We start from the raw sequence: 27,344 nt of genomic DNA, 5'->3' as shown, positions 1-27,344 counted from the left end.
ATAAATCCATGATACTGGCCAGATGGCTCACGCCTGTAATCCCAGCACTTTGGGAGGCTGAGGAGGGCAGATCACGAGGTCAGGAGTTTGAGACCAGCCTGGCCAACATGGTGAAACCCCATCTCTGCTAAAAATACAAAAATTAGCCGGACATGGTGGCTCATGCCTGTAGTCCTAGCTACTTGGGAGGCTGAGGCAGGAGAATTGCTTGAACGTGGGAGATGGAGGCTGCAGTGAGCTGAGGCCGCATCACTGCACTCCAGCGTGGGCAATAAAGGCACTCCAGCCTCTTAAAAAAAAAAAAAAATCCATGTTACTAAATCATGTGGCCAATTAATTGTGTTATAAAAAGGTGGCAAAACCTGTAAATAGGTCTACATGTTATTACTAAACAATCACAACTAAAGGAAAGTATATCACATATTAAAATCAGTGAACATATGAAAAGAAAAATTTAAACTAACACATCAGTTCTTCTAAATACCTTCTGTAATACATCCAATAAAATAGAAATAGTTTTCAGTCTTTTCCTTGGAAGGAAAAAACAGTACTGTCTTACCATCCGTTTGAGATTTGCTCAGGAAAATTGTGCTTGCCCTTGGATGGTCAGAAGGGTTTGACTCCAAAGCTAAATCTATAGAAGAGGAGGAAAAAGATGTGATACTTTAGGTGAGTAGAAAAGATGATTTCTGAAATAGATACACATCCATTTTAATCACTTTTAACAGTCTTCAGATAAGTTTTTAGTAGTAAATATAAAGGAAATAAAGACAATACAAAAATACTCCTGGGGAATGCAAAATTGTAGAATCTCTCCACACACGTGGAACAAAACCAGGCTATGTCAGAGACTTTTAATAAAAAATCTGCACCTAAATAATCTGGTACAAATGTTAGATGAATCATACACATGCCCTCCTCCTTCAACTTATCAAATAGAAATATAACCACACTCTCCTCTCTGCTGCTATTACTAGCACATTTCAAGAACAATCTCAAGTAGCAACTGATGCTGTGGCCAGTTACTGTTAGGCACCAGCTCAATACATCAAATATGGTAAAACAAAGAGTTGTTTTTGGCAAATGTTCTTTAGACAATTAAACGGCTAATTCTAACTCCATTCAACAAGTAAACTAATTTAGTTAGCTGTGGTTTTTTGGGGGGCCATTCATCATGGCAGATTTAAGAGGACTGAATGGAAGTTCTGTGTTCTAACATACAGGAACATGTTAGAAAATGATTAACGTTTGCCCTCAATTTCTCACTTCTTCCTTCTAACAGCATGGTTAATTTGGTGTTTCATCAAGAGTACGTTTTAAAGCAGATCTTAGGGCTGTTTCTAAAAAATTTTGCCCCTATCTATGTCAAGATAAACCTGCCTGTAGTCCACCTTGCACCAAAGTTGGATAATATATTTAGGCAAGACTACAAAACAGACTCTTGAATTTTCATGAAACAAACTTTGCCATAATATGGTATAATAAAAATTGTCACGAGGGGAAAAAATAAAAATCTATGATATTCTTCAGCAAGGTCCTTTTTTTTTTTGAGATGGAGTCTCACTCTGTTGCCCAGGCTGGAGTGCAGTGGCACGGTCTCAGCTCACTGCAACCTCCGCCTCCAGGGTTCAAGCAATTCTCCTGCCTCAGTATCCCAAATAGCTGGGATTACAGGTGCCTGCCACCACGCCGGCTGATTTTTGTATTTTTAGTAGAGACGGGGTTTTACCATGTTGGCCAGGCTGGTCTCAAACTCCTGACCCCAGGTGATCCACCCACCTCAGCCTCCCAAGGTGCTGGGATTATAGAGGTGAGTCACCGCGCCCAGCCCAGCAAGGTCCATTTCAAGCCACTTATCTTAACCAATCTTGTAAGAAACTGGGCCAAGATCCAGAGTAACAGTTAAGGCGATATTTCCCAAAACTACATATTAATATAATTGCTCTACTTTTAAAAAAGCGATTTAGTGGTCAAATGACAATATAATCTATCCCTGGCTCTTACAAAATCAAAACGCACATTGATATATTAAAAACTAATCAGTCTAGTAGTGATTACTGTCTAATTCAGCATTTCACAAATTTATCTACCTAGAATCCTTTTCTCTCTTCCAAGTAATTTGGTTAGAATCTTATATGAACATAATTTTGGGACTTCCTGGTTAAAATGAATTATGAATCATCCATTTTAATAGTACTGCCAGATCACTAAAAACTTACATACCTAAACCAACTGCTTTGTTCTCCATGGAAATTCCTTCACTGAACTTTTTAAAACCGCTTTTAGAGAAAACTATTCTTATGTAAAAGACCCACACAAAAATTATGTTTGAAATTTTTCCACATCTTGAAAAGATGATGTGACAATTTTAAGCTATTTGGAAAAATAAAATCATTTGTGCACAAAATGACAGGCAGAGACTTTCACAGCTGCCTCTACCTAAAGCTCCTTTTTTTTTTTTTCCCCCGAGATAAGAGTCTCACTCTTTCGCCCAGGCTGGAGTGCAGTGGTGCAATCTTGCCTCACTGCAACCTCCACCTCCCGGGTTCAAGTGATTCTCCTGCCTCAGCCTCCCAACTAGCTGGGACTACAGGCACGCATCACAATGCCCGGCTAATTTTTGTATTTTTAGTAGGGACTGGGTTTCACCATGCTGGCCAGGCTGGTCTCAAACTCCTGACCTTGTGATCTGCCCCCCTCGGCCTCCCAAAGTTCTGGGATTACAGGCGTGAGCCACCACACCCAGCCTCTACCTAAAGCTTCTAAAAGGATTCATGACTACTTCCTTTCGAAAAGAAAGCAAATATACTACCATTTGAATCTAAAAAATAACTAATGTTTACAGAAGAAGCCATATTATGAATCAGTACCTATGTCATGATAAAGTTTAATTAGGAATTTTCAATGGAAGTCCAGGAAAATTAAGTACCAAAATCAAAGAGGAACCGGCTTCACACACACACCTCCCCCGCCCCAAATCAAGATGTGCTACTATGTATTTAAATATAAGAAAACCAAGATGTGCTACTGTGTAAATATAAGAAATTTCCAAGGCGGCTGGGCATGGTGGCTCATGCCTGTAATCCCAGTACTTTGGGAGGCCGAGGCTGGCAGATCATGAGGTCAGGAGTTCGAGACCAGCCTGACCAACCCAGTGAAACCCCATCTCTACTGAAAATACAAAAAAATCAGGCAGGCGTGATGGCGTGCGCCTCTAGTCCCAGCTACTCGGGAGGCTGAAGCAGAAGAATCGCTTGAACCCAGGAGGCAGAGGTTGCAGTGAACCAAGATCACACCACTGCCCCCCGGCCTGGGCAACAGAGCAAGACTACATCTTAAAAAAAAAAAAAAAATCCAAGGCAACTAGGATAAAAGAAATGATAAGATATAGAGAAAAAAGCCAAATCAGCCCAAGTAACAAGCTGGCACTCCCTCAACTCAGGGGTTTTAGGGTGGGCATGTGACTTACAGCTGGCCAATCAATTACATTTCTCTTGGGACTTCCCAAGAACCAAAGGAGAAAGGCAGGGCTGTACTCTAGCACTGCTAGCCAGCCAGGAGCTGCCACCAGTGGCTTCCTCTGCCATCATGAAGGGTGTCTTTTCAGGAGAGATCAACAGAAGAGCAGAACTGACACAAGTTCTGAGATCACTTAATTCCTGGGTCAAGTAGTCCCTAACTGACTATGTGAATCCCTGGTTGTACAGTTTTTTTTTAATTTTTAACTATTTTGAGATAGATTTTTTGAACTTGCAAGTAAAAGGCCTGGTTTATCAACAATACTGAAGTGATCACACTTTATAAAGGTGGGGATAGGTAAAAGCCTCTAGCTCATTCCTTTAATATCTTATCATGAACAGAAATTTGCAACAGTCAAAATAATGCTTCATTTGCAAATTACAAACAAATTACAAATTATAAACTTACAACCATTACTTTAAGTTGCTTTTCTTTTTGAGACGAAGTCTCGCTCTATCACCCAGGCTGGAGTGTAGTGGCCTGATCTTGGCTCACTGCAACCTCCACCTCCCAGGTTCAATTCTCCTGCCTCAGCCTCCCATGTAGCTGGGACTCCAGGCATGTGCCAACATGCCCGGCTACATTTTGCATTTTTAGTAGAGACGGGGTTTCACTATGTTGACCAGGCTGGTCTCGAACTCCTGACCTCATGATCTACCCGCCTCGGCCTCCCAAAGTGCTGGGATTACAGGTGTGAGCCACTGTGCCCAGCCTTAAGTTGCTTTTCTTATGCTTGTTAAAAAAAATAGCTCTAATCCATATACAACTTAGGTCTTATTTTACAAATGATCTCCACTCCAATGGAGAATATTTACTGTGTAATGGATAAATGATGGTCCATCAAGTGTTATTCCTATACTCTACTCAGCCAATCCCATATTGTTGGGGACTTAGGTGCTTACAAAGCTCTGCTCTTAGGAGGAAAACCTTCAATTTTACGGTATTTTAAAATTATTTTAAAAATCTCCTTAGGAAAGATTTTTCAAAAAAGTGGGACAATCAGATCAAAAGGTCAGATTGTTTTCATCGCTCAATATATAGTGCTCAGTTGCTTTCTAAAGGAGTTAAGGGTATATTAGGATATAATGCCACCAATTATACCAGTTTTAGCTCCTACCACAGCTTTGGATGCTTAAAAAAAATTCCTACTGATGTGAATGAGGAACATCAGCATGGCTGTAACTTGCATTTATTTATTTGATACAATTTGCTATATAACTTGCACTAACAATAAATACCACACATTGCTATTTTACAGAATGGACATTTAAGCCATTAGATGGTAAAAGTATGCATACACACACACACCAACACACACACACACACACACACACACACACACACACACACACACACACTGTATCATTTCTGCACTCTCCATTAACTCTTTCCCCAAGAACCTAGGGAGACTCTGATAAATGACACTACTCTATTCTCACTACCACAAAGGTAAGACTGCCAACTATTAAGGCATTAGGCTCCACAAACATGCACATACAAAATTTAGAGAAATGTCTGGAAAATAGAAACTCATCAATTACCATGCATCTTATATGTGAATGCCTTCAAAAATTATTTTTTTAAAAACTCCTAAGAATGGGCTGAGCGCGGTGGCTCATGCCTGTAATCCTAGCACTTTGGGAGGCCAAGGTGGGCGGATTGCCTGAGCTTAGGAGTTCGAGACCAGCCCGGGCAACATGGTGAAACCCCGTCTCTAGTAAAATACAAAAAAAAAAAAAAAGAAAAGAAAAATTAGCTAGGTATGGCGGCTTGCGCCTATAGTCCCAGCTACTCGGGAGGCTGAGGCAGGAGAATTGCTTGAGCTCAGGAGGCGGAGGTTGCAGTGAGCCGAGATGGCGCCACTGCACTCCAGCCTGGCAACAGAGCAAGACTCTGTCTCAAAACAAATAAAAAACAGAAAACTCCTAAGAATGTTTGAAACTAGAAGAAATAGTTTTTGATATCATGGTTAGGGGTTATGTATAAAATTGTATTTTAAGACCCACCAGTTTTGTATTATCAATTTAAATTGCAACTTAATTCGAAAGCATGATAGTATGATGGGGGGCAAGTAAGACAAAAAAAAATTAAACTCAGGTCTTAATATAAACACCCCCCTCAGGGGAAGAAATCTGTAAGATCCACTGACATTGAACACTGCTTTTCCTTGAATCTATCAGCCATCTCAATTTCACAGATGTTAATTAAAAATGTAAAAATATGGAACTTAGAATAAATGAAATGCATTATTACTAAAGGCTAAAAGTGTTAAAATTATGCAATCGTAAACTGTAAAGAAATGATTTTTCTTGTCAAAATATTAAAGGGAGAGGGCAGCAACCAAGAAAGTAACTGACAGAAGCAGCATATTTCAGACAAAGAGATTGAGTTCAACCTACTGATTTCAATATATCCCAATTAAACAGGAGACATTGGCAGTTTCTGGGCCAACTGCTGGGCATCTGTTTATTTAAAGGCTTACTGCATTTACTGACCTGCTCTACCATACTGCACACTGTATTAGTCTTACGGTCCATAACACAAACATTTCAAACCTCTCAACTATGATGTAAACTCTGAGATTTTATCTAAGTTCACACGTTCCACCCATCAGGTAAGTCTTACCTGATGGGTCTTGAGCTGCCCTGCCTCATCTGAGGTCACACAGTACACAGCCAAGCTCCAGTCTCATGCTCACTCATGCCTTGCTTTTGCTTTCCTAGCTTCTGACAATCCTAAATCTGGTTTCCGAAACACTTCTCTACCTCCTTCTATGTCAGTGTTCAGTCTTGCTTTAACTTACCTTCACGCCTCAATCTATGTTTTAGTGATCGTGACTGAGCTGTGACATTTCATATGCTATAGTATACCTTTCTCCCTCTGTGTATTTCTTAATAGCACTTAACTCCTTTTTTAGACTTTTAAGAATATTTCTGGGTGAAATGCAGTGACTCACACCTGTAATCCCAGCACTCTGGGAGGCTGAGGCAGAAGGATCACTTGAGAACAGTTCAAGACCAGCCTGGGCAACATAACATAGTGAGACCCCCATCTCTACAAAAATTTTTTAAAAGATTAGTTGGGTGTGGAGGCACATGCCTATAGTTCCAGCTATTTGGGAGGCTGAAGTGGCAGGATAGCTTGAGCCCAGGGATTTGAGGTTACAGTGAGCTCTAATGGCACTACTGCGCTCCAGCCTGGGCGACAGGCAGAGTTGTGACCCTGTCTCATACAGAGAAGAAAAAAAAAAAAAAGTCTGGGTTACAAGTACCTCCATTTCATTTTTCATTATCCAATGTTATTATTTTAACTCTAAAGCTTAATTAACTGAAAAAAAGGTGGAAAAAAGGCAGTATCCAAAGAAGCCCATGAGTCATTCTATAAATTCTAATCCTATATGCCATATATCTGAAATTTACATTCTTGATCTACCAAGCCTTTTTTTTTTTTTTTTTTTTTGAGACGGAGTCTCACTGTACCACCCAGGCTGGAGTGCAGTGGTGGCATGATCTCGGCTCACTGCAACCTCTGCCTCCTGAGTTCAAGCGATTTTTCTGCTTCAGCCTCCCAAGCAGCTGGGACTACAGGCATGTGCCACCACACCCAACTAATTTTTGTATTTTTATTAGAGATGGGGTTTCACCATGTTGGCCAGGATGGTCTCCACCTCCTGACCTCGTGATCCACCCGCCTCAGCCTCCCAAAGTGCTGGAGTACAGGCATGAGCCACCACCACACCTGACCATACCAAGTCTTATCTTTTTAAACCTTGGAAAACTCTTAGTCCCAGCTACTTGGGAGGCTGAGGCAAGAGGATCACTTGAGCCCAGGAAGTGGAGGCTGCAGTGAGCTATGATCACACCACTGCACTCCAGCCTCGGCAACAGAGAAAGGCCATCTCAAAAACAAAAAACAAATTAAAAAACCTTGGAAAACTCAATTTACACCTCTCAAAGCCTGTCTTCTCATATGTAAAACAAGTATAATTCTTATACTACCTAACTCAAAATATAGTGAGAATAAAATGAAATGCAAGAGCAATTGCTATAAGCCGGGCGCAGTAGCTCACACCTGTAATCCCAGCATTTTGGGAGGCTGAGGTTGGCAGATCACCTGAGGTCAGGAATTCAAGAACAGCCTGGCCAAGATGGCAAAACCCCTCCTCTACTAAAAATATAAAAATTAGCTGGGCATGGTGGCACATGCCTGTAGTCCCAGCTACTCAGGAGGCTGAGGCAGGAGAACTGCTGGAACCCAGGAGGTGGAGGTTGCAGTGAGCTGAGATCGTCCCACTGTACTCCAGCCTGGGCAACAGAACTAGACTCCATCACAAAAAAAAAAAAAAAAAAAAAAAAAAAAAAAAAAAAGCAATTGCTATATACCACATAACGCACAATAAATTATAAAACAAAGTTTTCACAAATTAAAAGCAAAAGTGAACAGTTAGCATTTATTGGAAAGCCCATACCAAAATAACATCTTCAGCAAATATGCACTTTGGCTGCCTCTGAAATTAAGGGAAAAACAGTCACACACCACCACCAAGAATTCCTTTCAGTGTTGTTGTTTTAAATAAGCAAATACATATTATTTCGTACATTACTGTACATTCTCCTCCTTGTTTTTTTCATGTAACATATCCTGGATATCTGGGTATCACTCCATAGCAGTAAAGAGAGTTGTTTTTTTTTTTAACAGCTCCATAGTTCTCCTCTGTGTGGATATAACAGTTTATTTTACCAATTTCTTACCACACATATTATTTCCAATATTTAGCTATTGAAAATAATGCAACAAAACCTTATGCACATGTTATTTCATATTTATGGGGTATGCCTTCAGGATAAATTCCTTGAAGCAGGATTTCTGGATTAAATGCATTTGCAATGTTTGAGATTATGCCAAATTCCTCTTCAGGGAGTCAAACCACCTTGCATTTTAACCAGCAATACACGAATGCAACTCTCTTCGCAGCCACACCAAAGAATGTATTGTCAAGTTTTTGGACCTTCTCCCAACAGAAGAGAAATCACAGCACAGTTTTCGTTTGTATTTCTCTTAAGTGTGAAGCTGTGTTTAAGGATCATCTGCATTTATTTTTCTGTGACTTGTCTATTCATCACTTTGCTACCTACTTTTACAGCTAGTCTGATCTTTTTTTTTGAGACCGTCTCACTGTCACCCAGGCTGGAGGGCAGTGGAGCAATCACAGCTGAATGCAGCCTTGACTTCCTGGGCTCAGGAGATTCTCCTGCCTCAGCTTCTTGAGTAGCTGGGACTATGGGTGTGTGCCACCACACCTGGCTAATTTACTTTTTGTAGAGGCAGGGTCTCAGCATGTTGTCCAGGCTAGTCCCAGCCCACTCCTGGGCTCAAGCAATCCTCCTGCCTCTGCTTCCCAAACTGCTGGGATTACAGGCATGAGCCACCGTCTGATCTTTTTCTTAAACAATTAAAAATATTGGCTGGGCGTGGTGGCTCACACCTGTAATCCCAGCACCTTGGGAGTCCAGGGTGGGTGGATCACGAGGTTGGGAGATCGAGCCCATCCTGGCTAACACGGAGAAACCCCATCTCTATTGAAAATACAAAAAATGAGCCGGGTGTGGTGGCACGTGCTTGTAGCCCCAGCTACTCGGGAGGCTGAGGCAGGAGAATCGCTTGAACCCGGGAGGCGGAGGTTGCAGTGAGCCAAGATTGAGCCACTGTACTTCAACCTGGGCAACACAGTGAAGACTCCATCTCAAAAAAAAAAAAAGAATTAAAAATATTTCCCAGGGTATAATCCTCCAATGGTTTCCTATCACAACTAAAGTCTATATTCTTTGCCAAAGCCCACTATACATACATGGCCTTAACCCACCATAGTCCTGGCATCCTTTTCACTCTTCCGCAGCCACCCCGTGTCTTTCTGTCCTTGGCCAAAAACAAGTTTGCTCCCACTCAAGGAACTCCAAAGTAACTGTCTGCGTGGACCCCTGGCTCTCGCCAACCATCCTCACAAGGCTCCCTTCTCACTTTAGGACTGCTCACAGGTCACGTAAGGAGAGCAGCCATCTTTCACCCCCACAACCCCCATGTAACTGTCCTCCTCCCCAATCCATGACCCTATTTTACTTTTCTCCCCAGCACCTCACCACCTAACATTCTTGATTATTCATGTATTATCTATCCCTAGCTCCCTCCAGAATGTAAGGATCAGAGTTAGGATGAGGTTCTGTCTTGTATACCACTGTTTGCCCTAAATCTGGAACACAGCCTGGCCACCTAAAGGTACTCAATAAACATCTGTTTCAGCACACCCAAAACTAGTCAAGTTTCTCCCAGTTTTCCCACATCTTTTAAGATTTCTTCTAACGCTCTCTCTTGATTTGTCATCTAATCAAATCTTTTAAAGTGGTAAGCATCAAATCTTTTAAAGTGGTAGCTATTCAGAATTAAAGATGCAAGACAGGCTACCAAGAAACAAAAAATATTAAATGATGAATTCTAAAGTCCAGGGAAAAGTCAATGCTAACTCCAATTTGACATAAGAACTTTTTTTTTTTTTCTGAGATGGAGTCTCGCTCTGTCACCCAGGCTGGAGTGCAGTGGCACGATCTCGGCTCACTGCAATCTCTGCCTCCCAGGTTCACACCATTCTCCTGCCTCAGCCTCCCGAGTAGCTGGGACTACAGGCGCCCGCCACCACGCCCAGCTAATTTTTTGTATTTTTCGTAGAGATGGGGTTTCACCGTGTTAGCCAGGATGGTCTCGATCTCCTGACCTCGTGATCCACCCGCCTCGGCCTCCCAAAGTGCTGGGATTACAGGCGTGAGCCACCACACCTGGCCCATAAGAACATTTAATACTAAAATATCTTAACTACAAAATGACTCAACCCATAGATTTAACTGAATTCTACAGGGAGGTACAAGGCATCAGTCATCAAAATATGTTTTTATCGGTACCCTTGAAATCAAATGTAATGAGACTGTGTATGATGTTACTAGAAAAGATGCCCAATCATAAAGGCATGATACTCCAATAAATGATAAATTATTGGAGTAAATAAATGATACTCCAACCATCTGATGGTACATTAAGCAGTTACTAGAAGGCATGCGATAGAGCAGGGTGTCCTGGCATGGAAAGATATCCTGGAGCACTCTCTGGATGTCAAGCAGTGATTCAGGAATTTATGACATTATTTCACTGCTGTAAGTTATGAAGCAGCTCATATAGAATGATCTCATTTTTCTAAAATAAAATGTTATATTCATATGCATACCATAATCAATGACTTTTCTGTATTCTCTACGTCTTTTACATCAAACATTTTATTCAAAAAAGCAAAAAAAAAAAAAAGAGAGGGCTTAAAATAGCTACTGGAAAGAGGAAAGATCTGTTGCTCAGAGGTTTTTCCACATTACATTGCCAATTCTTTCCCTACCTTCACCCATCAGTGGAAAAGAATAGAAAGGGTCACTTCAGAGAGTGCCTTTAGCCAGCAAATTAGCAAAGCTCCTAATGTCAGAACATAAAATGCTCCATGAAAAGTCAAGAGTACTAATAAAATTGGACAATAAGATCTTAGTATCTTATTTTGTGTTACTGATACTACCGTCAGTTATGTTAGACATACCGTTAAATAAAGGCAAGGTAGTAGAAAATACTTTGAGTCTATCTGAAATGTTTACTAGGTTCTTAGGAGCATCTCTTAGAAATAGCTTGACGAGACCAGGCGTGGTGGCTCACACCTGTAATCCCAGCACTTTGGGAGGTTGAGACAGGTGGATCACCTGAGGTCAGGAGTTCCAGACCAGCCTGGCCAACATGGTGAAACCAACTCTACTAAAAACACAAAAAATTAGCCGGGCGTGGTGGCACACACCTGTAATCCCAGCTACTCAGGAGGCTGAAGCAGGAGAATTGCTTGAACCCTGGGCGCAGAGATTACAGTGAGCCGAGATCGCGCCATTCCACTCCAGCCTGAGCAACAAGAGCGAAACTCCGTCTCAAAAAAAAAAAAAAAAAAAGGCCAGGCGCGGTGGCTCACGCCTATGATCCCAGCACTTTGGGAGGCCAAGGCAGCTGGATCGCTTGAGGTCAGGAGTTCGAGACCAGCCTGGCCAACATACTGAAACCCCGTCTCTACTAAAAATACAAAAATTAGCTGGGCATGGTGGCATATGCCTGTAATCCCAGCTACTTGGGAGGCTGAGGCAGGAGAATCACTTGAACACGGGAGGAAGAGGTTGCACTGAACCAAGTTTGTGCCATTGCACTCCAGCCTAGGCAAGAGTGAAGCTCTGTCAAAAAAAAAAAAAAAAGAAATAGCTTGAAGAACAAAGCCGAGCGTCATTTATGTATGATTTTTGTCTAAGTAAAAAAAATAATTCCTCATTGTAGAAAAGCTAAATTTTTTTTTGTTTGTTTTGAGACAGAGTCTTGCTCCACTGTCCAGGCTAGAGTGCAGTGGCACGATCTCAGCTCACTGCAACCTCTGCCTCCTGGGTTCAAGTGATTCTCCTGCCTTAGCCTCCTGAGTAGCTGGGATTACAGGTGCCCGCCACCACACCCAGCTAATTTTTGTATTTTTAGTAGAGACGGGGTTTCACCATGTTGGCCAGGCTGGTCTCGAACTCCTGACCTCGTGATCCACCCACCTCAGCCTCCCGAAGTGCTGGGATTACAGGCGTGAGCCACCATGCCCAGCCAAATGTTTTACATCTCAGTAAGAATTTCTGTTTCCAGGGAGACTGATATAAAATTGTCTGAAATAAAGATATTAAAAGCAAACTTTCAATGTGTCTATACTTTATATTTGGTGTTCTGGCCATGTTTCTATGGAAACTTATGAATAATAGGCAAATGCCGAAATGGAGATTTCTATTATCACTTTATTGAATGCCACAAAAATAAATTTTGAGACAAATTGAAATAAAAATATAACTGTCATACTAACATACAATGGTAAATTCTGTGCTTACAAATTCTCTTTTTCCAACTTTTCTGATTTAGCACTCTTTATCATCATCCCATGCTTAATGCCTGGTACCTTACCTTCCCTCTTGCCAGCTTCTAATATTCCTCTGTCCAGTGCATTCTCAGCTTCAATTCACAGTTACCAGAACAAACTCTTTAAAATTTATCAACCTGTTTATTTGATGGGTATATTTAGGCCATTTTGTTACCTCTACTTTTATTCTTATCCACTGAAATGAATGTATAGACATAAGATGGAGCCAGGCAAGATGGCACACGCCCATGGTCCCAGCTACTCAGGAGGCTGAGGTGGGAGGACTGCTTGAGCCCAGGCCAGGAGTTCGAGGCCAGCCTGGTCAACACAGTGAGACTCTTTCTCTTAAAAAAAAAAAAAAAGAGATGTAAGTGTTGCCTCTGAATCGTGTAAAATAAACTTTGAAAGGAACTAATCAAGACCGAAGTAAGTTCTCAAAAACAGGACTATTTTATGGGTAAAATACTTGATGCATTCTGGATTTTTAAAAGTTTTTTAAGAACTGAACTTGGTATATCTCACCTCCATGTCAGTCTGAGAACTGAGAACCTTAGTTCTGTTCAGTGGCTGTCTTACATAGTCATTCTACATACCTAACTCTTCATTTCTTCATTAGCAACACGGGGAATATAAACAGGCCTTATTTTGGAAGGGCTAAATTAAATGAACATGAAAGTATGTATTTTCACGTACACTGGGTGGGAGCCTTATTTGGGGCTCTCACCCAACACCACCCACCCATCTACTAACTGGTGTGTAAAATCACTCAGAGGCTTACCTGACACCACTAAGAGAGCATTAAGTTTTCACAAGTACTTACATGCTTTGTGTATAAAGGTACAATCAATTAACTCACATAATATATTTGTTCATTCTTTCACAATGTTTGAATATTCCGAAAGGTAAGTACAGTAGTTCCTAGTTACAAAGGCATGTCCATCATGAAGCTTAATTATTATTTTAAAGAAATTAAGAGTCCAAGCAAAGTTTAAATATAAGAGTTCTAACACATTTCTTCTATAGTAATGAAATCTCTGGCATTTAAATGAAACAAATGAGCCCACTGGATTTAAACATCTTTATGATACAATGTTTTTCTACTTCAAAGGAATTAGTTTTTATTCAAGAATCACGCTGTTACCCAGAATTATTTTTACCTAGACTTATCTCTTTCCAAAATTCTAGAGGCAAAAAACTAAACGTTTCCTCTCTCCTCACCCCTACCTCAACGGTTTAGAGTCTGACGAACCCCAACATTCTCATCTTTGACCAGGATTCTGTTGGCAGGATTGGGCGGAAGGAAGGGGAGCCACGGAAACAAACACTCTTGAGCAGGCAGGGTCTAGCATTTTAACTTCCAAACCATTACATTATAAATTAAGTCTAAATTTATACTTTGTCTCTTTTGAAACTTCTAACCATGAACCACCCCACCTCTCTTTTAGAACAAGGAGGTATTGAAGTCTGTTAAGTCACCGGAGAATGGCTGGGGATGTATTTGTCACCGTGGGAATTTTAAAGTAATCAGAACTCCGTGGCTAAACTCCTTTGAGTTAACAACCCCTGGGCGCGGTGGCTCACGCCTGTAATCCCAGCACTTTGGGAGGCCGAGGCGGGCGGATCAAGAACTCTGGAGTTAGAGACCAGACTGACCAACATGGTGAAACCCCGTCTCTACTAAAAATTCAAAAATTAGCTGGGCGTGGTGGCGCACGCCTGTAATCCCAGCTACTCGGGAGGCTGAGGCAGAGGAATCGCTTGAAACCGAGAGGCGGAGGTTGCAGCGAGCCGAGATCGCGCCACTGCACTCCAGCCTGGGCGGGCGACAAAACGAGATTCCGTCTCAAAAAAACAACTTGTCTGCACCCCTGGTAATAACCTCTCACACCCTTCACAGTCATTTTACGCCCCTCCCCCCATTTTCTTTCTTTCTGTGTTCAAATTATAGTTGGAAGGAATAAAGCAGCTTCTTTCAGGCCGACTTAACCTATTAGGAATACCATATAGTGTCTCCTATGGCAACCTCTATTTTGAGTCTAGATAAGAAATCCCCAAACATCTGGGTCTAAACTGTCGCGGGCATCAGCTATCTTCACGGATGGGAGGAAGGAACAATCAGACCCTTACCTGGTTCCTTCACTTAGGTACCATCTGGATGGGTTAAGGGAGGGAATGGGATGAGTACTCCGAAGTTGAGGTATTTGAGTTTCCATTGAGAAAAGGAAAACAATATATCCCAAAAGTCTTAGCAAAGTCCCACCAGACAATGAACAGAGCTACAAACAAGAAGGGCGGCGGACTAGAGGGTCCCACGCCGGCTTGGGAGAATGGGAAGAGGGAGCAAGAACTGGGCGTTACGGTAAGGAGGAGGGAAAGAAACTGGCCAGACGCAGCAGGGAAAGAATAAGGGGTGGCGACGCGAGGCAGAACCAGCCTTCGTCCCGGAGCCCAGCCCCGGGAAAGCCAGCTACAGGCAGGAAGGAGCCCGAGGCGGCGGATGCCTCCCGGGGGACTCTGGGGGAGGAGGCGGGCAGAGGTGAGCCCGAGGGCGGATGGCATCCGCCGCCTCCTTACCTTCGGGCATCTCGCGGTCGCTGATGTGCTGCAGGTGGTGGCCCTCGCCCTCTCCGAAATCCAACTCGGCAGGCTCCACAACAGTGGGCGCTACCGCCACCGCGTCCCCGGACACCGCCTCGTAGATGTCGGACGCGCAGTACAGCTCCGCCGACCCCGCGCGCCGGCCCAGCTTGGGGCTGGCATTGGGGGACACGCAACAGGTCAGCGTGTTCCCCATGGGAAGCCTCCGCTCCTCTCTGCCACCGCCTTCGCTCGCCCCCTACTCCGCCGCCCTCAACAGCCGCCCCCTCCCCCAACAATGGCGCGGCCGGCACCGGCAGCCCCGGGCTACGCTGGGGCTGCTCCGCGCAAGCAGACGCCGCCTCGCCCGCGGTTCGCCCGCCCGCCCCGCGGCCCGGCCCCGGGCAGGGCTCGGGCCTCGGCCGCACCCCCACCACCGCGCTGCCGCCGCCTCCCTTGAGCTGACTCGTCTGCGAGGGCGGTGACCAGCCCGGCTTATTTAAAAGGGGTGGGGAACCCAACAAGCGCTGTGAAGCACAGCCACTGCCGGGAGAGAGCGCTGCTGGAGCTCCTCCTCCTTCCGCCGCCGCCTACCGACTGAAGGCCGCTGGCCCTGGCCGGTGCCTGCCAACCGGAACGCGACCTGCGGTCACCTGGTTAGGAGGAACCAATCATGCTCAGAGTTTCCCCTCCGGCGCCCGCCTCGAAGCCAGGCACGTGACCCGCTGCCCCGCCCCAACCTGGCAGCTGCCCAGCCCCTCACGCCGCTATCCCAGACTCGGGTTTTCATTCATTGCTGGCTGCTGGGAGCTTTCCGGTCCTACTGGAAGCGCACGGGCATTTGTAACTGGAAGCTGTATCAATGATCTCTGTAGAAAGCCGTTATTAGTAAAGAGTGCGCTCCATTAGCAACTCTTTTTCCGAGTCTGACAGCTTTCGTTTGCTCACTAAACTTGGTTACACCCAAATTGTTAACTGTTTTTGTAACTCAGTGCTCCGCCCCTGTCTTCCAATGAGCGTTAGTTTTCACCTGCAACGTGATCATAGCAACCCTGGGGCCCTGGTCCTACTCTCCATAAAGAGTTGTGGCTGTGGGTCTTGAATGAGACTCGAGGACACGTCACCCTTCCACTTCCTCATCCATAAAATAGGGACCTAACTCGTCCCTGCCAACTCTGAAATGCTGGGACTCGCCAACTCCCTTTTCTTGCCTGTTTCTCTCCTCTAGGCAGGGACTTCCAGGTTTCTCTTCTTGTACTAAAAACAGCACAGAAAGCACGATTTTCTCACGCAAAACTGAGAACCATGCAGTGGGGCACCACAGTCTTGATTCCATGAAGATGAACAGTTACCATTTGGCAAGCACTATGTGCCAGACAGTGTTCCAACTGTGGTATATTTATTTAACCCTTAAAAACAATCCCGGCCGGGCGCGGTGGCTCAAGCCTGTAATCCCAACACTTCGGGAGGCCGAGGCGGGCGGATCACGAGGTCAGGAGATGCAGACCATCCTGGCTAACACGGTGAAACCCCGTCTCTACTAAAAATACAAAAAATTAGCCGGGCATGGTGGCACGAGCCCGTATTCCCAGCTACTCGGGAGGCTGAGGCAGGAGAATCACTTGAACCCGGGAGGCAGAGGTTGCCGTAAGCCGAGATTGCGCCATTGCACTCCAGCCTGGGCGACCTAGGCTCCGTTTCAAAAAAATAAAACATAAAAAAAAAAATATATATATATATATATATACACACACAATGTCACTTCCTCCCTAAGCTTGATTTCTACCTTTATTTTCTGATCATCATGATCAGGGACCCTCACCCCGAGCAGTCATGTAAGCTTGCGGAAGTAACTTAACTTCTGCGTCCCAATTTCTTCTATAAAACCTGCAAAATGGGATTGCTTTTTTTTTTTTTTGAGACGGAGTTTTGCTCTTGTTGGGCGCGGTGGCTCACGCCTGTAATCCCAGCACTTAGAGAGGCAGAGGCGGGTGAATTGCTTGAGGTCAGGAGTTCAAGACCAGCCTGACCAACATGGAGAAACCCCGTCTCTACTAAAAACACAAAAATTAGCCAGGCATGGTGGCGTCCACCCATAGTCCCAGCTACTAGGGAGGCTGAGGCAGGAGAATCTCTTGAACCTGGGAGGCAGAGGTTGCAGTGAGCCAAGTTCAGGCCACTGCACTCCAGCCTGGGCGACAGAGCAAGACTCCATCTCAAAGAAAAAAAAAATTGTCTGAAACCCTAGGAATGTCATTAGATACCATTTTGGATGATTCTTGTAGACTTGAGACGATGCCTATTTTAAGGTACAAAATAATGCCTGCATTTAACAACAGACACACACAAAAATAGATATCTATGACCTTGAAAACTGAAGAATTTAAAACTTGCTAACCAGGAAGATATTGGGAAGCATTGTTACGGAAATAGATTTTAAAACATTTTGAATGAAGGGAATATTGGAGAGAATTAAGAAAAAAAAAATTCTGTAACAGTGGCAAGCCTGGGAGAGCAAAGGGAAGCAAGTAGGAGGAATGTGCTTTGAATTAAGCAAGAGTTTGATTCTGTGAAAGAAGCTGAGACTTTATATAGGTCCGGAGTTAACTCATACGTTCACTATCCATTCAATACCTGAGCTCTTAGCACATGTCACATACTTTTTAAGTGCTGGGGATGTTGCTTTCACCAAGATAAAAAAAGGCTCCTGTTCCTGCAAAACTTCCAGTAAGGGAGTCAACAGACAACATTGGCCATCACCTCCACCTTCATGGCCTAGGATGGCTATTGATCTCCAGCTATTCGGTCTTCATTTCAGACAGCAGGGTGGAGGAAGGAAAAAGAAAGAAAAAATTTGGGGGCCGGGCATGGTGGCTCACGCCTGTAATCCCAGCACTTTGTGAGGTTGAGCAGGAGGTGGATCACCTGAGGTCAGGAGATCGAGACCAGCCTGGCCAACGTGGCAAAACCCTGTCTCCATTAAAAATACAAAAAAATGGCTGGGCACGGTGGCTCACACCTGTAATCCCAGCACTTTGGGAGGTCCGAGGCAAGCGGATCATGAAGTCAGGAGTTCAAGACCAGCCTGGCAAACATGATCAAACCTTGTCTGTACTAAAAATACAAAAATTAGCTGAGCATGGTGGTGCCTGCCTGTAATCCCAGCTACTCGGGAGGCTGAGGCAGGAGAATTGCTTGAACCAGGACCATGGAGGCGGAGGTTGCAGTGAGCCAAGATCACACCTCTGCACTCTAGCCTGGGCTGCATAGCAAAACTCTGTCTCCAAAAAAAATGCAAAAAAATTAGCCGGACGTGGTGGCAGCTGTAGTCCCAGCTACTCGGGAGGCTGAGGCAGGAGAATCACTTGAACCAGGAGGTGAAAGTTGCAGCAAGCCAAGATGGTGCCACTGCACTCCAGCCTGGGTGACAGAGTGAGACTCTGTCTCAAAAAAAAAAAAAAAAAAAAGAGAAAAGAAAGAAAAATTTTTGGAAGGCCCATATAGCATAGTGCTTACAAATCATTGGCTTAAAGCTTAGTCACATAGCCATACCTAGCTGCAGGGAAGGCTCAAAAAAAAAAAAAAAAAAAAACATAGTCATATAGCTAGGGTGACTAATACAAAAGGAAGAAATGGATATTGGAAGGCAACTAGCACTCTCTGCCACATTCTGTAAGGAAAAATTAAGGAAGTTTCTGTTTAAAACCAGAATAACAACAGGCCTGGCATGGTGGCTCATGCCTGTAATCCCAGCTCTTTGGGAGGCCAAGGCGGGTGGATCACAAGGTCAAGAGTTTGAGACCAGCTTGGCCAGCATGGTGATACCCCGTCTCTATTAAAAATACAAAAAAATTAGCTGAGCATGGTGGCACGTGCCTGTAGTCCCAGCTACTTGGGAGGCTGAGGCAGAAGAATTGCTTGAGCCTGGGAGGCGGAGGTTGCAACAAGCCAAGATCACACCATTGCACTCCAGCCTGGGCAACAGAGAGAGACTCCGTCTCAAAAAAAAAAAAAAAAAAAAAAAAAAGCGAGAAAGAATAATAGCAATAAAATTTCATAGCCCTTTGCAAGAGTATGTGAAAAACAAGGAATTTGTAATGATCTTTTCTTAAGCTAAGAAGACAGAAAAAGTACAGAGAGGATTAAACTATAGAATGAGACTTTAGGTTAGATGCAAGAACAATTTTATGACAGTCAAGAGATCAGGGATATACAGTTTATTGTGTGTGTGTTGTGACTAATTGGTTCCATCTCAGGTATCATAACTAGTTGTTCTAATATAATAGGATTTTGTGTGTAAGTTATATATACATTTTTTTTCTCAGCAGAGAGTCTATAGTTTTCATCATATCCTCAAAGGTAGCTCTTAGCAAAAATTTTAAGAATTACTGTTATGCCTAATATGATCTGGAACAGCTCAACTTCTCTCATTCCTGATTTCAAAAAATTCCAATCTGGATTTTTCAGTAAATTCGGCATACGATGGTGCTGGTACCTCTAATTTAGTAAACTGCCCTTCTTCCACTTATCTCTTCACTTATCTCTTTTCACTCCTGAACTATTCCCCTGCCTTCTCTCTTCTACACCATGTAGATTTGTTTCTGCCAAGTGAGTCAGTTGAGATGAGAAAGCTAATTTATGTGAAATGATGCTCTGGAAAAAAAAATGAGAAGGGTGTTAGTTTGCCATATCACCAGGGCAGATAATGCTCATTGGACAGGTCAGTTCTTGCCCCAAATTTTCACTGTGATTACAGTTCCAAACATCAGGGTATTTTATGAGACAAATTCTAGGAAGGGCTTGCAGTTTTAAGAGAGCCTAGGAGCTTCGTTTTGCCTTCCTGGGCTCTTTTCTCCGCCTTATAAACTGATGTATTTGCTTCCAGTTTCATTTGCCTAGGTGCTGCAAAAGGTCTAAAATCTTACCCAGCCTTTTCAGCCCACTGCTAGACTTCCTCAGATCACCTCCTAGTGGGGGTGGAAGATCCTTTTTTTTTTTTTTTTTCCGGAAGTGTCTGTTCAGGCTCCTGGTTTTCTAAGCAAATGCCTGCTCTATCCCAGTTCCAATGACTATAACAACATGTTGTTTGCAGTTACTTAGTTTTATAAGAGAGCTGCCATCTACACTTGCTCAGGAAATAAACTTACTACAAAATTAATCTGGGAACAACACAAGTATAAATAAATAAACTAGCCAGGTCTGGTGGCTCATGCCTGTAATCCCAGCACTTTGAGAGGCCGAGGTGGCGGACCACCTGAGGTCAGGAGTTTGAGACCAGCCTGGCCATCATGCAGAAACCCCGTCTCTATTAAAAATACAGAAATTATCTGCACATGGTGGTAGACGCCTGTAATTCCAGCTGAGGCAGGAGAATCTCTTGAACTCGGGAGGCGGAGGTTACAGTGAGCCAAGATAGCGCCACTGCACTTTAGCCTGGGTGACAGAGCAAGAATTTTTTTTTTTGAGACAGGGTTTTGCTCTTGTTGCCCAGACTGGAGTGCAATGGCACGATCTCGGCTCACTGCAACCTCCGCCTCCCAGGTTCAAGCGATTCTCCTGCCTCAGCCTCCTGAGTAGCTGGGATTACAGGCATGTGCCACCATACCCAGCTAATTTTTTGTATTTTTTTAGTAGAGACGGGGTTTCACCATGTTGGCCAGGCTGGTCTCGAACCCCTGACCTCAGGTGATCCACCCACCTCAGCCTCCCAAAGTGCTCGGATTATAGGCGTGAGCCACTGCACCCGGCCAGCTGGAACCATTTTCTTGCAATGGCTTAACACATTCCCACCAGGTTATTCTAGTAGCCTTTTTGACAGGTACCTTCTCAAATCAAGCTGACATTAGAAAGGCAAAACTGGAGGAGGAGGAGGAATTGCATTAAACTTGACAGCAGGGAAAAGTTTGAGGAAGTCTTTTGAACCAGATTTGTCCCCTAGAAACAGAGCTCACAGATTTTAGGACGTCATCTTTTTCTCATGATGGCTCTATTGCCCTATTGTTAAGACAACTCTATTTTTATCCTCACAGCATGCAGTCTACCCTTAAGTACCTCTAGAAATTTTCTATCAGAAGGGATTAGGGCAGCAATCTGGATGGATATAGGGCCCAGGAAACTAGTGTTAAGCGATATGTTTGTATAGAAAGCACATTAAAACAAATGAACAAACAAAATACCTACTTAGATTGAATTTTATTGGGAATAGGTCCTTGTCTCCTGTGCTGAGCAGACCTTGCTTCTGTAGGGTGCTTGTTTGATGAGTCTACATTGAATAATGCCACACACTCCATGAGCTATTTCTTTTCAACACACAGACGAAACAGAATACATTTTTTTTTTTTTTCGATGGAGTCTCACTCTGTCGCCCAGGCTGGAGTACAATGGCACAATCTTGGCTCATTGCAACCTCCGCCTCCTGGGTTCAAGCAATTCTCTTGCCTCAGCCTCCCGAGTAGCTGGGACTACAGGTGTGTGCCACCACACCCAGCTAACTTTTTTGTACTTTTTAGTAGAGATGGGGTTTCACCATATTGGTCAGGCTCGTCTCGAACTCCTGACCTCAATTGATCCACCCACCTCTGCCTCCCAAAGTGCTGGAATTACAGGCATGAGCCACCGCACCCGGCCGTGAATGCTCTTTTAAAAAAAAATTCTGCCCAGCAATTTGGGAGGTCGAGGCGGGCGGATCACGTGGTCAGGAGATCGAGACCATCCTGGCTAACACGGTGAAACCCCGTCTCTACTAAAAAGTACAAAAAATTAGCTGGGCGCAGTGGTGGGCGCCTGTAGTCCCAGCTACTCGGGAGGCTGAGGCAGGAGAATGGCGTGAACCTGGGAGGCGGAGCTTGCAGTGAGCCAAGATGGCGCCACTGCACTCCAGCCTGGGTGACAGAGCGAGACTCTGTCTCAAAAAAAAAAAAAAAAAAATTCTGGTTATGTAATCAATGCTTTGCTCAGGAAAGAAAAAGAAAAACTCTGAGCTCACAGGAGCAATTGAAGCTAGAGTGTCCAAACTGGACCTGTCCTGTTCTTTGCAGCCATAGTGTTAGCTTCAAGATCTAAAGAGTTGGGAACTCAGTAGCTGCCCTGCTCTGGCCATCTGATAAACCTCTATTCAGTCTTTGAGCCTCAGAGTGCCTATGAATTTCTTTGATTCCCTCAAGGCTGTGAGATTCTGCATCTTCAAAGCAATCAGTTCCTTCTCCAAACCCTTACTATAGAGCAACATTGTATTACAGTGTATGCTAATTGTTTACTTGTCTGACACCCCCACTAAACTAGGAACTTGCTGAGATCAGAGCTAATTTAGTCATTTTTCAATATCTCCCACACTAACTAGCTTGTAGCACTCTCAACAAATTTTTCCTGAATGAATGGATAAATAGATGAAAAAGTTGAATTGACAGTACTAACAATCACAATTTGAGAATTGTGTGCAATGATTCCTTATTTTGTTCAGTATTTCCTATTCTGTTTTATGCCTCTGCTTCTAGTTTCTGTTCTCCTGTAGCATTTTAAAAAACAACAACCATTGTATAAAGCTCATGAGTTCGGGTCAGGAAATTAGGCAGGCCACTATAGGGACTGTTCATGCCTGCTCCAGGATGACTGGGGCCTCATCTGGAGTGGACGTAATGATTGGACCTGGCTGAGACTGCTCACCTGGGGCCATATGTCTGGAGTGTTAGCTCTAGCTGTCAGTGGGGTTCTTCCACTCTTCTCCAAATCACATCCCCAAGACTGAAAGTTTATGATGACTTGCAAATCAAGTGACTAGCCCGTGAAGGCTGGCACATGTGGGACTGGTTGCACATTCCCTATAGCATGGTAATCTCAGAATAGTCAGACTTCTTACAGAATGCAGCTATCTAATCTCAGTGTGTTTCACTTCTCCAGGAAACATTAATCTAAAAACATGGGGCAAGTAGAAGAGGTGTGGTGAGCAACATTCCTTCAAGTGAAGGGGAAAAAAATCCCCAAATCTCAAAACCAGTTTCTTCACTATTGTGAAGTTCATCCAGATCATCACCTTACAATGGATTATGCTAAAATTACTGTAACCAAATCTAAGTCTTATGCACTATCTGGCATCCAGAGAAGCCCATTTTTCTCCTTGCCTCTGAGTTTTTTAGGAGTTACAAAGAACACAGCTTTCTGCAGGTGCTTTCACCTGCATAAGTCTATTTTGCTGTAAGTCTATTTTGTCGCATCAACTTATATTTTCAATATATATTCAACTTACATTTTTTTGAAAACAACACACACACACACATTAAATCAAACTAAAAAGAGTAATAGGGGAAATTTCCTAAAATTTACACATTAAGAACGTCATATTTTTCTTTTTTTTGTTTTTTTGAGACGGAGTCTCACTCACCAGCCCAGGCTAGAGTGCAGTGGCACGATCTTGGCTCACTGCAACCACCATCTCCCAGGTTCAAGCGATTCTTCCATCTCAGCCTCTCAAGTAGCAGGGATTACAGGCACCTGCAACCATGCCTGGCTACTTTTTTTTTTTTTTTTTTTTTTGAAATGCAGTCTTGCTCTGTCACCCAGGCTGGAGTGCAGTGGCACAATCCCGGCTCACTGCAACCTTTGCCTTCCAGGTTCAAGCGATTCTCCTGCCTCAGCCTCCCGAGTAGCTGGGACTACAGGCGCGTGCCACCACGCCCGGCTAATTTTTTGTATTTTTATTTGAGACAGGGTTTCACCGTGTTAGCCAGGATGGTCTGGATCTCCTGACCTCATGATCTGCCCTCCTCGGCCTCCCAAAGTGCTGGGATTACAGGTGTGAGCCACTGCACCCGGCCATAAAACAAGATTTTAAATGTGATTATTATTGCTACTTTTTTTTTTTTTTTGAGTCTCGCTGTGTCACCCAGGCTGGAGTGCAGTGGCACAATCTCAGCTCACTGCAACCTCTACCTCCTGGGTTCAAGCGATTCTCCTGCCTCAGCTTCCCAAGTAGCTGGGACAACAGGCATGTGACACCACGCCAGGCTAATTTTTTTGTATTTTTTGTAGAGACAGGGTTTCACCATATTGGTCAGGCTGGTCTCATACTCCTGACCTCAGGTGATCTGCCCGCCTTGGCCTCCCAAAGTGCTGGGATTACAGGAATGAGCCACGGCACGGGCCTATCATTGCTACGTTTAACTAGCAATTACCATGTGAATGTGTACTGGGTATTGCTTTACATGATTAACTAATACCCACAAAAATCCCAGGATATGTAATATGAAAGTCCCTCAGGAAACCCTCCACCAAGACCAAAGACCTGCCTAACTCCATCACATAAGAATTTCCCTTCTCCCAGGAAGTGGATGGAATGAGCAGACTGTGTGCTATGGCCTGTTTTTGAAGCAAGGTATGCCCAGGTCTGGGTGCCCTTCCCCAGAAGTATCAGGGGAGGAGTCTGCAACATCTGTAAACTCTGCTTAGTCCTCTTTTGGGTAGAAATCATACTCTTCTGGCATTTTATGTTTCTATAAAAGAATAGGGAGAAGCCTGCCCCTCAGAGTTCTCAGTGAGGTAGAAGGGCCACAATTAGGTAGCAATTATGATTAAGTATCTATATAGAGGAAAGGAACAAACAGGGTCAGAAAAATAAATATTCCCTATTGATATCCTAACAAGGCCTTGACTGAAAGCAAAACAAACACAGAATGAGCAATGCAGCTTCTGAGGCTCAAGACAATTTGGATAATTAATTATAATTAAGAAGTAATTAATAATGATTTGGATAATTGATGGTCTGCTCCGTTCAGGCTGTGGGCTGGAAGCAGTGCTTAACTCATCCATAATGGAGCCCCAGGCAAAGGAAAAATTAAAAATACTTACTGTGTCTTTATCAAAATTATTGCTATCTTGTTCATTGTAAATTTGTATATAATTTTATGTTTTAAAATATTGCATTAGCATATTATTTATGATGAGTACCAATGGTTTATGGTTTTGGTGCCCCTTAGGTTTGGTGCCTGTGGCAAGCACCTTACTACTTCACCCTAGTTCAGGCCTGTACTCAGAAGCAATGTGAGCAGTATCTGGATATTGCTTGGCTTGCCCTTGGAGGGGAATAAAAGGAGAACCAAACCCTTGGACTTGTCTCTGACCCTTGGTGTCTTGATATTTCCAAATCACTGAGATCAAAAGAATAAAATTCCAGCCTGGGCCAGAGACTAGAGGCAATATGTCCTGTAAGTACAATATTACCCCATTTTACAGATGAAGAACCAGGACAATATGAATGACAGACATGCCCGAGATGACAGATCTAGAAAGTGGCAAGTGATGGCATGAATCCAGATGGGATGGATTGCACAGGTTATGTCCCCAGCTGCTGGGCTCGGAGACATCCGAGCTGTGACACCCACTCGCTGTGCTTCCCACCATTCCCACTGAAAAGAAAAAGAGCGTCTTTTTTCTTTCTTAACCTAACAGCCAGTTAAAAGTATGACAACATATCTTCTATTAACCGTTCATAACTTCTATTGTTTTTTCTCTCTTACAGAATTTATATTCACTACAGAGAAATTAGAAAATACACATCAATAAGAGAAAAATAAATCAAAATCTCAAGAGCCAGGCAGGCGCAGTGGTTCACACCTGTAATCCCGGCACTTTGGGAGGCCAAAGCAGGCAGATCACCTAAGGTCGGGAGTTCGAGACCAGCCTCGCCAACACGATGACTCCGTCTCTACTAAAAACACAAAAATTAGCCGGACCTGGTAGCGAGTGCCTGTAATCCCAGCCACTTGGGAAGCTGATGCAGGAGAATTGCTTGAAGCCAGGATGCAGAGGTTGCAGTGAGCTGAGATTTTGCCACTGCACTCCAGCCTGTGTGACAGAGCGAGACTCTGTCTCAAAGAAAAAAAAAAAAGAGCCACCTGCTATTACTAATTTGTGGCATATTTCACTAAGCTTTATTTGTTTATTTGGTTTTTTCTTTTTTTTCTGAGACAGAGTCTTCCTCTGTCACCCAGACTGGAGTGCAGTGGCGCGATCTCGGCTCACTGCAACCTCCGCCTCCTGGGTTCAAGTGATTCTCCTGCCTCAGCCTCCCGAGTAGCTGGGATTACAGGTGCCCGCCACCACATCTGGCTAATTTTTTTGTATTTTTAGCAGAGATGGGGTTTCACCATGTTGGCCAGGCTCATCTTGATTGAACTCCTGACCTTGTGATCTGCCCGCCTCAGCCTCTCAAAGCACTGGGATTACAGGCGTGAGCCACCGCACCCAGCCAGTTTTTTGTTTTTGTTATTGCAATGGAATTTCGCTCTTGTTGCCCAGGCTGGAGTGCCATGGCGCAATCTTGGCTCACTACAACCTCCGCCTCCCAGGTTCAAGTGATTCTCCTGCCTCAGCCTCCCAAGTGGCTGGGATTACAGGCATGCAACACCACACCCAGCTAATTTTGTATTTTTAGTAGAGATGGGGTTTCACCATGTTGGTCAGGTTGGTCTTGAACTCCTGACCTCAGGTGATCCGCCCACCTCAGCCTCCCAAAGTGCTGGAATATCAGGCATGAGCCACCGTGCCCAGCCTCTAAGCTTTATTTGAATACAAATAAATAATATGTACATGATTTTAAAGTGAAACTATGCTACCCAGGAGGCTTTTGTAATTTGCTTTCTTCACTTGACAATATACCTTGAACATCTTTCTCTGTCATTACTTTTTTGTGGAGTAATTTGTAATGGCTTCCTATGTGTTCATCCATTCCTGAACATTTATCGAGGGCCTGTTACTGTCCAGGCAGGGAACTAGGTACTGGAGATACATCAGTTCATAAAGAAGTTGGCACTCTGGGGTTTACATTTAAGTAGAAGGAGACCTTCAAAAAAACTAAATGAGGCCGGGTGCGGTGGCTCATGCCTGTAATCCCAGCACTTTGCGAGGCCGAGGTGGGTGGATCACTTGAGGTCGGGAGTTCAAGACCAGCCTGACCAACATTGAGAAACCCCGTTTCTACTAAAAATACAAAATTAGCTGGGTGTGGTGGCACATGCCTGTAATCCCAGCTACTCGGGAGGCTGAGGCAAGAGAATCGCTTGAACCCGGGAGGCGGAGGTTGCTGTGAGCAGAGATCACACCATTGCACTTCAGCCTGGGCAACAAGAGCAAAACTCTGTCTCAAAAAAAAAAAAAAAAAAGCCCAAAAACAAAAACAAAATTAGCCGGGCATGGTGGAGCACACCTGTAATCCCAGCTACTTGGAAGGCTGAGGCAGGAGAATCCCTTGAACCCG

General features: G+C 43.9%; 1 protein-coding gene across 3 annotated transcripts in view; it reads right to left on the bottom strand.

Annotated features, from left to right (window-relative positions):
- The window catches only part of CCNYL1 (cyclin Y like 1), a 46,389-nt gene extending 30,725 nt beyond the window's left edge, over window positions 1-15,664 (bottom strand). Inside the window, exons 1-2 of one of the 3 annotated variants that reach the window (XM_019022591.4) lie at window positions 15,095-15,664; window positions 560-634 (exon numbers count right to left, since the gene is read on the bottom strand). In XM_019022591.4, coding sequence (XP_018878136.1) covers window positions 560-634; window positions 15,095-15,314 — 295 coding nt within the window. In that variant the 5' untranslated portion in view covers window positions 15,315-15,664. The remainder of the gene's footprint in view (window positions 1-559; window positions 635-15,094) is intronic. The other 2 variants (XM_019022592.4, XM_055379505.2) reach the window with 2 other exon arrangements.
- Window positions 15,665-27,344: the final 11,680 nt, after the last annotated feature.

This window comes from Gorilla gorilla, chromosome 11 (assembly GCF_029281585.2).
Source record: "Gorilla gorilla gorilla isolate KB3781 chromosome 11, NHGRI_mGorGor1-v2.1_pri, whole genome shotgun sequence".
NCBI classification, from domain to species: domain Eukaryota; kingdom Metazoa; phylum Chordata; class Mammalia; order Primates; family Hominidae; genus Gorilla; species Gorilla gorilla.
This window is presented reverse-complemented; position numbering and strand designations above follow the sequence as displayed.